Below are 11,661 nucleotides of genomic sequence, written 5' to 3'. Positions count from 1 at the left end.
GGGGGCTTCAACCAATGCCTGTTAATGTAATGCCACCGAGCGGCGGTAGTAACAGAGCTGAAACAGTCAGTATGCGTAAGCTGACCTCACAGTTGAAGGGTGTGACGTAGCGATGACAGATGGTCGGTGATTTAACTCGTGACTCCTGTGCTTTAAGACCTTCTAAGGTGAAACTCAACTATTCAGACAGTCCGCATTAGTTAGTGAACTTCTGCAGATTTGATAAAGGAAGCAAAACTCAAATTAGCAGACGATGCAGAATGTCAGAGGTTTTCTCAAGTTTATTTTTAAAAAAAAAAAAAAAAATCTGCTTTCAGTAGATTCAAGTCAATGAAAGGATGTTCTGTAGCCAACTGCTAACCACTGCTGTGAACCTGTTTAATGCCAAGTTGTTATTCTAAATATTAACTCGGAGCGGAAGCTGTTCTGACAACCAAAACCAACCAGCTGTAAACCTTATGATAGAGAAACCTCACACTTATACACACCAAGATGTTTAACTGTAATTTAGGGTGGCCCACAGATCTACTGGTTATTCACATGATAAGTGATTAAGTGATTATTCTACTGCTCCTCTCTTTAAAAACAAAAAAAAGTGGAAAATTAAAGACCTCCCATTAAGGAAGGGAAAGTGTACAGAAGAACAGGTTTGTCACACAAAGATGAACGCTAAGATGAGGAAAAAGGCCGACTTACAGGAACGCCCACACCCATTACCGAGAATATATCTGCCATTTGCCACCGGGCTCTGCAGAGCTTTTGCTTTAGCTGAAACTTGGCTTCACTGCAACCCAAATAATCTAGCTGGATGAGCTTCCTTTCTTTCATGTAGACAAGAAGGCAGTGAGCCACCGGTAAGGCCTGAGGTGACCTTTGTCATCAAAACCGATAACTTTTGGGACAAGATGTCCACGTCTAGGCTGGACGATTGTGATTCCTTCTTATCTGTGCGTCCAACGAACACTTTAAAAAGTCTTCAACCATCCGTCTTCTACTGCTAATCTGTGGTCAGGTCGCACTTTCCTCCGCTAAGACGTGACTGTACTGCTGCGGTTTAACGGGCAGGAAAACTCTGCAACGCGTCGCGAGAAATGCTGAAACAGCTGCTGAGGTTTCACTCCCCCAGGGAAAGACGCGAGAAGAAAGTGCTCTGCTTTCCAAGGGATCCCTCTCCCCCCCTCCTGTGCGCTGCTTAATCTTAAGCCACCTGGTAGAAAAATGTCATTCTGTCAAATCAAGAGCAGCCAAAATGTGCAACAGCTTCATTCGTCAGGCAATAAGGCTGAGGAGCTTTCAGTAGCATGCAAATATACTTTTTTTTTTTTGCACTCATCTGTCTGAGAGAAAGATTGCTTTGTTTCAACTTAGTTTCATATATAAATGAAAAGTCCAAAAAATTAAATAAATAAACCTTTAGAACTTTTTGTTTTTACTTGAAAACTCATACAATTTGGTCAAATTAGTATGCTTGACTATATCACAACACAATATTAAGCATCTGCAAGTGATTTTATATATATTTAGTGATCTTCAGCATTCTTGCCAGTACTATTTTATGTAACACATATGCATTGTGAGAAATTAAAATCTAAAAATCATAAAGAAAAACAGATGTGTTGTGACAGGTAAGTTAATGCTCTGAGCTGCATGTGCGTCCCTTTAAATGACAGAATGAACCGAGGGGAAAAAAAACACACAAATAGAGCAAAATTAGGGAAGATGAAAGGTCTCCCAGTTTAACTTACACCGTTCCTCTTTGTTGTGTAGTCCGTGCTCGTCTGTCTAAACTGAACTGAGAAATGTTGTCATCTGCTTAGAAAGTTTATTGCTGCCGACATGAATGAGCTCTATCGTCCTTCATGAGTGCGGCTTTAAAACAACAAAACCAACCGGTCAGTACGGTTAATATTTACAACGCTGTAGAGTTAAACCAGCTTTGGTCACGGTGTTTATTGTGTAACTGCATCTGTAAAATTTGTGTCAGCCGGTGACCTTGCATTTGGGACAGACAAAGCCGCTCATGTTCTCCACCACTCCGATGATCGGCAGCTTGACCTTCTGACAGAACCTGATTTCCTTGCGCACGTCCTGCAGCGACACTTCCTAGAAAGAAAGAAAGAAGAAAGAAACAAACAAACATGTCAGAATAATATATAAATAGAAAGAGAGGGGTCACAGGAAAAGACCGGTGATGAAAGAGCAATAAACTGAACAGCTGTTATATGTGAATGTCATGGAAAAAAAACCCAAACACTGATAAGAGTTGACTAATACACAGTCGCATACAAAGTAGCTTGTTTCTCAGGGTTATTATGGCCTGGCATGTGCCTGGTATGGTTATGTGATAACTCAAGGAATGAGGAAGTGTTTTGGCTCAAGTTTATTGTCACAAGACCCAACCAAAACTGAGCACCAGGAAATGTTTCTTTCAAATAGTTTCTCACAGAGTACAGAAGAATATTATTTTGTGCAATTAGGTAATCTAGGTGACCATAATTATATTAATTATTAGTAATTAATTTTAACAGTTGTTTTTTTTAATTATAACATAAAAATAACACTTAAAAACTTGTTTTCCTGAATGAGGACAGCAGGTTTAAGTTGAACAGAATAAAATACAATCGTGTCACCGCTCTTATATCAGGATGGCAGATCTAAGTAGGTTATAAATATAAAACACAAAAAAGGAGGACAAGTTTCAGTAAGCTAAATACTGACTCTGTAAAGTAAACCAAAATAGATGCATATAAAATTGCATTTTTTTTTTTTTTAAATAATCGAAATTTGACAACAGAATAAAACTCCCAAAATTCTGTTGCTGCTTTAGGTTTTGGTGTGCCCCTCATCTCCACTAACATAACACCAGATTAGTATTTATTAATCATCTTACACAAAGGTTTTAATATCATACATTTGAAACACTACCAAGTAACGTATAAGTGTTGATGAAACTTGATATTTTGATTAAAATATGTTTGAAGGTGCAGCACAACAGTGCACAAGCTTCAGCTGAAGTAGACTCTCCTACTCTTCAGTGCATTTGTTTTCGTCTGTGACTATTGAATATTTGCTCGTGGAAACTCTGGACTTGTTCCGGTTTACACACGCTCTGGAACGTTTTCTCAGCTGTAAACAAACAGATTGTAAATATTCTGATCCGCTTCATTACTGTCGTTGTGTCACACAGAAGTATAAACAGCACTTTATTGGTGGTAGGAGGTATTTTTTTAAGAATGCATAACATAACACTGAAGGATTCCTGCTCTGCAGCTCCTGTGAGGCGGCTTTTTTCTTACGGTCTGTTACAGTTGTGGTTAAAATATAAATTTATGAAGCACAAACAAATTTTCACATGAATGAGGACTTTCGGATTGATGAAAAGCATTCTGAGAAATGCGCTGAATTACTGAATACATGAATGCAAATAAGACGCAGTGAAAGTATACGCAGTATGCACACGGCCTCTAAAGATGGAATTTCCCTGTACAGTTCCTTTTATTAGTAAGTGTCTCTTACTGCCATGTGAGGCCGAAAGACCCCAACAGTTATTCAACATGTAGGTGTCTGGATTTCTGAAACACCCACGACTGAAGAAGAAGACGGTTGGTGCACAGGCATTTTGATACTGAGCACCAACAGTGTGAGCTAATCTTTAACCAGACACTGGATTAGCAAGACTGAGTTTTTTTATAACAATCCCTGGCATTTATGATGTTTTATAATTCTCTAATGTTTACTGAAGGTGTTATAATAAATGTTTAAATAGGACTACTGCATTTTCGGTCTCGTTTGTTTTCCAAACAAACAAAAAGGAGAGCAGTGGGCGGCTGTACTGCAATAACCTGAGTCAGTTAAACACAATTCACAAAAACAAATTGTGCATAAAGGAGGGATCTTCATAGATCTATCACCAAATTAGAGAATAGTTCAGGAATAAGACAGCCAGTCAGGTGTTTCATATGACTTTGCGATAAGCGTGCTAATCGGAGCATCTGTAACATTCAACATCAATTGGAGAACCAGTGAATCTATTATTACAAATGAGAAAATAAATATATTGAACTAAAAACAAATTAAAACAAAAGATAACGGACGTGTCAGACAATCCAGACACTTATCACCTTGAGAACATGATTCTCATAATAAAGTATGGTGGCGGAACCATAATGCTGTGGGATGTTTCTCATCAGAAGGTCTTGAAAAGGTGTGAGGAATAATACTGAATACAACCAACGTATACTGTAAACAAGGTTCATCTTTAAGACTGAAAACAATCTTACACATTCTGCTAAAGCATCATTTAGGTGGTTTAATCAAAAGACCAAGTCGAAGCCCAGACCTTAAATATATATATATATATATATATATTTATTATGTACCTGTGGTGTGGTGATAATGACCGCGCCATCAACATGGGTGGAGCTTAGGTACTGCACAACTGACAGGTGTTCGTCAGACGTGCCAGGTGGAGTGTCCATGATGAGGTAATCCAGCTCCCCCCAATCAACGTCCCTTAGAAACTGCTTGATCATCCCTAATTCAAGAGAAATTCCCACAAGCTGTAGTTTTATAACATTTGGAAACCATAAAATTAGCATTACACACACACAAACACACACCATTCTTCTTGGGTCCTCTCCAGATCACTGCGTCATCAGGACTACTGAGCAGAAAGCCAATCGACATGACCGCCAGGTTGTCATCCACATACTGCAACACACACACACACACACACACACACACACACACAGAATTAAAAAAAAGATTTTTAGTTGATTGAATTTCTTCGTGTTAAGTAAGCAGCTCTGTTTGAAGTGACTCACCACAGGAGACCAGCCAGAGCCACTCTGATGAACCTACATGTGAAAGAATAAATAGGACATGAAATCAAACTAATTCTGTGACAAAACCATGTTTCTCTGAATTCAAGGAGTTTATGTATAAAGGGGCTCAAATCCAGTTTATTGCAGAAGCTATTTTATGTTTAAACATAGAAATATTAGGAGCTGTGATTAAAATATTACAAATGGTTTTGACCGTTTCTGTGCGTGACGTACTTGCTCTCCCTCCAAGCCCATGATCCTGGGAATGGACGGACCACAGATATCCACATCCAGAAGGGCGACCTGTAAACAGGGAAACGGTGAGGAAAAGCCAGCGCTCGCTTAGTACTACTCCGTTTCTGCTAGCATCGCCTTTTTGCCGGGCAGAAGAAAGAACGACTTCTGTCAGCCTCACAGACAACCAATGAATGACCCACCAATGTCCCAAGGGCCATTTTTAAAAACCTAGTTTCACTTTTAGTCTACTTAATTTAAGGCAAAACAATAAAAATGTGAATAAAATGATCAGTATGGTGGGCCTTTAAATGCAAACTGAATGCTTGTTGCCCTCCAACACCGACTGGATGTAACGGCTGCAGAAGATGGGAGTTTTTCTGGCTCTTTAAACTGTCACAGTCCAAAGAGACGATAAGTGTTATATTTGGGTTCATAGGGGTGAAACAAGCCTTGGGAAAACAATAATTCACCTTGTAGTAATGTTGGTTGTGCTTCTGAAATGAGCTGTGAGGGACAACTCTGTGCTCTTGTACCAAACTAAATGAATACAACCGAATCCATCGGCTCTGTCATTATTATTTAAGTTTTTATTCTTACTTTTAAGTGTCTTTAACAACTAACAACAAGCTTCTACACAAAGAAAGAGTGAAGTGAAGTGAAATTTATTTATGTAGCACTTTTCAGCTACAAGGCGATTCAAAGTGCTTTCCAACACAGAAACAACAATCAGGTACAGAATCAAATACAGAGATAAAAACATCAATCAGGTAATTTTAACTAATAGTAAGACTGGTATGAGATAACAGATTGGTTGTTGGTATGACTATAACATAGTAGGGTTGATATAACAATGACAGGTCTTTAATGTGTAATGCTTCTGACTTTAAGCACAAATAAACTTTCCTCTAAGAGGAAGCATTTACAGATACAGAAATACAGAAAAATAAGTATAACTATACCAGATATAACAATAACAGGTCTTTAATCGGTCAGTGATGTGTAAGCTAAGAGACTGTTTGGACACGAATGAACTTTCCTCTAAGAGGAAATGTTTTAAAAAAAAGAGCTCACGTTAGTCGTGGAATAACAGGAGCTCATTGTCTCTCATCTTCCTGCTGTTTTTTTGCGTTTTCTTTTTTATATTACCAGTCGAGAGGCATAAGTGGATCAGTTTAAAACTGTCTCTGAAATAGACTAGTGACATTAAAACATCTGTCTGCAGGAACTACAAGATAAACCCTGCAATCAGGTGTAGATAAAATGTCTTTCTGCAATGCCATCCTTTTCAGAAATTCAGAATTGAATAGATGGAGGATCAAACATATATCGGAGGTGTTTTAAAAGACATAATTAATTGCAGTGAGCTCCGCACTGCAGCAAGTCAACAGCCGTCTCACTTTTGCCCAGTTTTTCCATATTCAAATGTGCAGGATAAAAAAAATATTCCAAGCAACATGCAAAGAGTTTCTATATTTTCATCACCAGGAGATGATCTCTGGAGCAAACGTTGGCATGACGTTGCATTTCTTGCTTTTGTCTGTGACCTCATTGGTCAACACATGCAACAGCATGTGGCGAGAAGCAGAGAATAGGAGACAGAGCTTCTGTGGGAGCCAGGAAGTAAGCGTCATCTGAGGAATATGGGTCTTTTTAGGGCGGGAAGGCTGGAAATAGAACCGTGCTCTGGAACGTTCTGCAGGCTGGACGCCAACAAACATAACTTTGCCTTTGGCCACCGGCTCTTTCAGCACTCTGTTGGGTAGAGGTGTGTTATGACCGAGGTTCCGCCTCAGTGTTTTCATAAATCTCTTAAGCGTTTGATTAGACAACACATCAGGCAGAAGGAATGTCAGAGGTTAATTCTGTTGTTAAAGACAACACTGTTATTTTCTCCAGTGATTCATCACTGTATCTACAGGTGCTCTTGTTTACAGCTCCAAAACTTTTAGTTTCGATTGTTTTTGTGTGGAGCACGTTTTTTTTCCCCCTCTCTTAAGTACAATAAAGAGGCTATTATATGAAGGCTGACATTTATACAGGCTGTAGGTCAGTTACATACACCAGGGGGATCGGTTAATTTCGCTTTCGATTTCTCTCTGGTTTGTGAGTTTGGCCTTGACTTGCTTAAAAAAAAGGTTTGCCCACAAGCAGTTTTAGCAAAGACACACACTGAGATGTATTTAATCCCATTCAAAAAGCAAAATGCTTTTCCCCTTCAAAAGGTTTGAACTGTACTTTCTTTTTTTTTTTTTTTGGTCGTTGACTTTTTTTAGGGAAGTAATAAAGATCAATCTTAGCACGTCATGCATGCACTACACCACAAAGAAATTTTAAAGACATTGAAGGTTTTACTATTTTGTAATTCTTCCTCGTGTCACGTAAAAAAAAGAAAACAAAAAACAACAACGTGGCATTAAAGACACCAAGTGATTCAGAACTTCAAGAGATACTTTCTCTCCACCATTTCTGCAAACATAAGGGGAACTTCATCTGGTATAACTTGTGTGGTGGAGTAAACAAAAGCACTAACTGTACAAAGGTTTTGTCGTGTTTGAACTTGACTTGTTATGGCTTTTAAGGTCTGAATAATTACCGTTTGCCGCCAGAGGCGATAATGTTTTTTGCCCGTGTTTCGGGGAATCCTTTGTATTGGTTTGTCTGTAGAGTGGACAGATATTAATCAAATTTTCTGAAAACTGAACTTAGAAACGCAGAAATAGTGACTACTTCTACTAGTAGTCAGGAGGGTATTGAGCTAAAAGTTGGTGTGAGTATGTCAAACTGAAAGTCATCCTCATCACATTCTCTGAGCGCAATCATATCACACAGGAACTCATAGTGTTGTGTAAGATACTGTCATTCAGGAGTTTGGTCCAAAACGGCTACAACTCTGTCGTTTCTCAACACAAGACGGTCTCAATTTAAAACTCTGGCATGAAAGGCAGCAGGACTTTAATTAAATATCAATCAATTGTTGAGGAAAGTTCAGAGATAATCAGTGATACAAGAGCCATGCTTGCCGTCAGACAGAAGGTGGCTAACTTAGGTGAGGAGACATGGAACGCTCTCCTATTTTCTGCAGAATTTTAGCAGCAATAACTTCACTGCATAAAATGAGCCTTTATTGCATTTTGTGACAACAAAGGCTATGAGAACACAGAATACCATTTAATCCTAAAAAAATAAAAGAGATACATATTACAAAGCATGACATTTTGTTACAAGTTCTAACACTGTAGGAAACACATTAGCACTAATTGTTGGACGTATTAACTGCAACAGGAAAGATATGGTGAGATAAGAGCTGCGAGCCCTTAGACAGCTCCTCTTGCTCCTTTCCTGAAGACAGACTTTACTTATCTTGCCTTCTGACTGTGAACTACAAGCAAAAGCAGCAACATGTGGCGCCAAACAAGGGTGTGTGTGGATCAGTGATTAAATCAGTTAACCTCCAATGAGAGAGCTGGAAGTTCAATTCCTGGCAGCAGTCACATGTCGAAGTAAGGCAAGACACCGAACCCCTCATTACCTCCGATGTGTGCCCCATCGGTGTATGAATGGAGTTTAAAGCACTGATTATTCTCTATAGAAAGATTTATTCAGGTTAGCTTTGTAGAGCTGTAGTAGAGGTGCTGTATGAATGTGTGTGGATGGGTAAACGAGGGCACAGGCTGTGTTGTAAAGCGCTTTGAGTGGCCTAGTTGGCTACAAAGGTACTATATAAGTACAGTCCATTTACCACATATATTTGCAGGTGGATAGTAAAAGTTACAGAAGTTTTGAAACAATAATTTGCAAGTGTTATTTTACGTCATCATCACCCAGAATGGATGGTTCATGTGCAGTCGTAATGATCACTAACGTCTTGTCATGTTGTGTTTATGGACCGTGTTGTGAACATTGTGATGATGAAACGTGGGTTTATTACAGCCATCATCATTATTGCTATATTCTACATCAAAACTGTAACTGCATGTTTTTCTACTATTGCACAGCTCAATAATGACAATGCATTATCAATTGAAAGTTTTTTGAAAAGTTGACATCTTCCTTGACTGGAAAGTAAGACTTTGAACTTTTTTTTCCCATCTACAGTGACCTCTAGTGGTTGTAGAGGTCACTCTACAACCCTCTACATCTACGCGGCAATCTCCATTTGTTTAAATGGAGATTGCCGCTTTTCAAGCTCCTAGAGGGTTTTTTGGCGATTCTCCGGCACATTGGTTTTTATGATGTAAAGTAATGTATAATATAATGTTGTTTGGTTTTGTTTTTCTTTTTTTGTTGTGTATTTTTCTTATTGTGCAAATAAATAAATAAAAAAAAAAATAGTTGTATAAGACAACAACCAGTTGTCAAAACGGCGAAGCCTTGAGGAAAAGATCACTTCACTGTTACGCTTGGGTGGAGTAGGCTGACACTGTTCGTGTCCACTTGTCTGCTTTGAATGGAAAATGACTGCAAATGAATAGAAAATCGATCATCTCCATGTTATAAAGAAACATCTGTCTATTTGTGGATCATTTGATCGCTTGTGCAGACCTTTCTCTTTTTGCTGCAGCAGCAGAGCTGTTGTTTCATCAACAGAGTAAAGTTAGCTAAGAGAACAAATCTGTTATTTAGCTGCAACCACAAACAAAATGTAGTAATGCAAATAAATACCCATCACTTCATCCTACACTTGCTTACAGGATGAAGAGCCTATTGTTACATAAGTGCATTTAGGGATGCACACATATGGGAAAACATGCACATGGATGCAACATGAGTTTTGTACCTCATGGCACGAAACTGAAACCACTGAGTTGTGCAAAATGCACACCCATAGGATGAGGTGTTGGCAGAAGTAAGATGTAATCAGACCCCCATGAAAACCTATTGAATGGAACAACTGAAACAGAAATATACATAGGTTCTGGAGACGATTACTGTCCTCAGCACAGTTTGGTTCATCCACAGCAGCATTCATCAAGGCTTCAGAAGAGGGAGAGTCAAACTCCAACTCAAACAAGTACAATCAAGCTCCATGAAACTCAAGCTCCTGCTGTGTGTGATCTTCATCATATCCTTCTTCCTTTGAGTTATTTTTATCAGGGAAAAAATCTGACAGATTTGATGAAAAAGCTTTAGAATCAGAATCTGTTGATATGAACCCGTTGGTCACAGTGCTGATCAGGGAGACCCTCACGACTTAGTATAGTGCCGGCAACTTGAGTACACACAACACGCAATATCTACTTTTTTCATCTACGTGTTGAAAACTTGTGTTTTTGTGAAATCCTGCTGTTTTTTGATTATGTAATTTTTTTTCTACAAACAATAACTAGTTCAATATTTCCCTAAACTTTAAAAGAAGAAAAAAAACCCCTCCCATGCAGTGCCAAGCTCATGTTAGACACATATCACAGCAGCAAAAAAATGATTACCTCCTTTGTGTTGTCACTGGCCAGCGCGTGGGCCAGGTGAGCGCTGAAGGTGCTTTTCCCCACGCCTCCTTTTCCTGACAGCACCAGGATCTTGTGCTTGACCGATGACAGTTTTGCACCTATTTCTGCAATAGCTGAGGTGAGACAGGAAGAGGAGATCAACGATGAATAGTTTGCGGTCCAATGCACACATTTGACGGGCTATGTTGCGATAAGCATGTTTTACCGGGGTCGGGGGCCTTTGTGGCTCCAGAGGCACACAGCTGCTGGTTGGGGCAGCCCTGACATGACTCAGACTTTCCTGCTTGCTCACTTGCAGTACCTGGGCAGTCTAAAACGATAAAGTGCACATTTAGAGTCCATGTTAGCTTTGAACACTGTGATAAACTCAACTCCATCACAGGTAAAGAGTATCTTCATCACCACTGACCTGTCAGGATAAATATCAAATAATTTGTCTGTATATATAATGGCACAAAAGTGTTGAATTATCTGAATCAGTAATGTAATAATTACAATTTGAAATTTTAGGTCAACAATAAGCCTAGTTACTTTTTCTAAATCTAAAATAAGAGGCAAAACATTGAAGACAGAGCCCAGAAAAATAGTTTAAAATTATCTAGACATGTCAAATATACACGAACAAGAGTGAACACTTCCTCAGATGTTCACTGCCAGACTCTCTAAAAAAAGAAACTTCGTAAATACTTTATTTCACTGCTGTGTTCAAGAAGCATTTTACTGTTCCATATAACCTTCCGAGATGAGGATATCGTGCGTCTTTTTATAACACAAGTTTAATGTATTTTTCGTTATGTTCAAGTTTGTTCCTTGTCGTCATTCAGAAACACCCTTAAGTAAAGAGCTCCACGGACGCCGTATGTTTACAAATTCACGACGGCAGTTACTCAGCGCCGACAATAAATCAGCAAAATGGCGACACTTGTCTAAAAGTCACAAAAAATAAACTACATGTAATATTTTATGACAGGCCAAACACTGAGCTATCAATATATTTTAGGGTGAAACCCCATTCAAATATAAGTTTTAAAACTTACGTTCTGGGACATTTTCAGGTACGTCAGCCATCTTTGCCCGGCTGTTCTCTCGGTAAAATCTTCCCCCTCAAAGGTTCCGGTGACTGAGAAAATATGAAGCAATGACTTATAAGCAGG

The 11,661-nt window shown here is 38.9% G+C and overlaps 1 protein-coding gene across 1 annotated transcript in view; it reads right to left on the bottom strand.

The window, feature by feature from the left end:
* The window catches only part of nubp1 (nucleotide binding protein 1 (MinD homolog, E. coli)), a 14,140-nt gene extending 2,479 nt beyond the window's left edge, over positions 1–11,661 (bottom strand). The window contains 8 exon segments of the mRNA XM_025005988.2: positions 1,993–2,103; positions 4,380–4,534; positions 4,620–4,710; positions 4,824–4,856; positions 5,058–5,126; positions 10,487–10,620; positions 10,713–10,817; positions 11,545–11,661. Of these exon segments, the coding sequence (XP_024861756.1) occupies positions 1,993–2,103; positions 4,380–4,534; positions 4,620–4,710; positions 4,824–4,856; positions 5,058–5,126; positions 10,487–10,620; positions 10,713–10,817; positions 11,545–11,575 (729 nt within the window). The 5' untranslated portion in view covers positions 11,576–11,661.

This window comes from Kryptolebias marmoratus, linkage group LG12 (genome assembly GCF_001649575.2).
Source record: "Kryptolebias marmoratus isolate JLee-2015 linkage group LG12, ASM164957v2, whole genome shotgun sequence".
Taxonomy (NCBI): Eukaryota; Metazoa; Chordata; class Actinopteri; order Cyprinodontiformes; family Rivulidae; genus Kryptolebias; species Kryptolebias marmoratus.
Note: the sequence above shows the minus strand (reverse complement) of the source record. Positions and strands in the feature narration are given on the sequence as shown.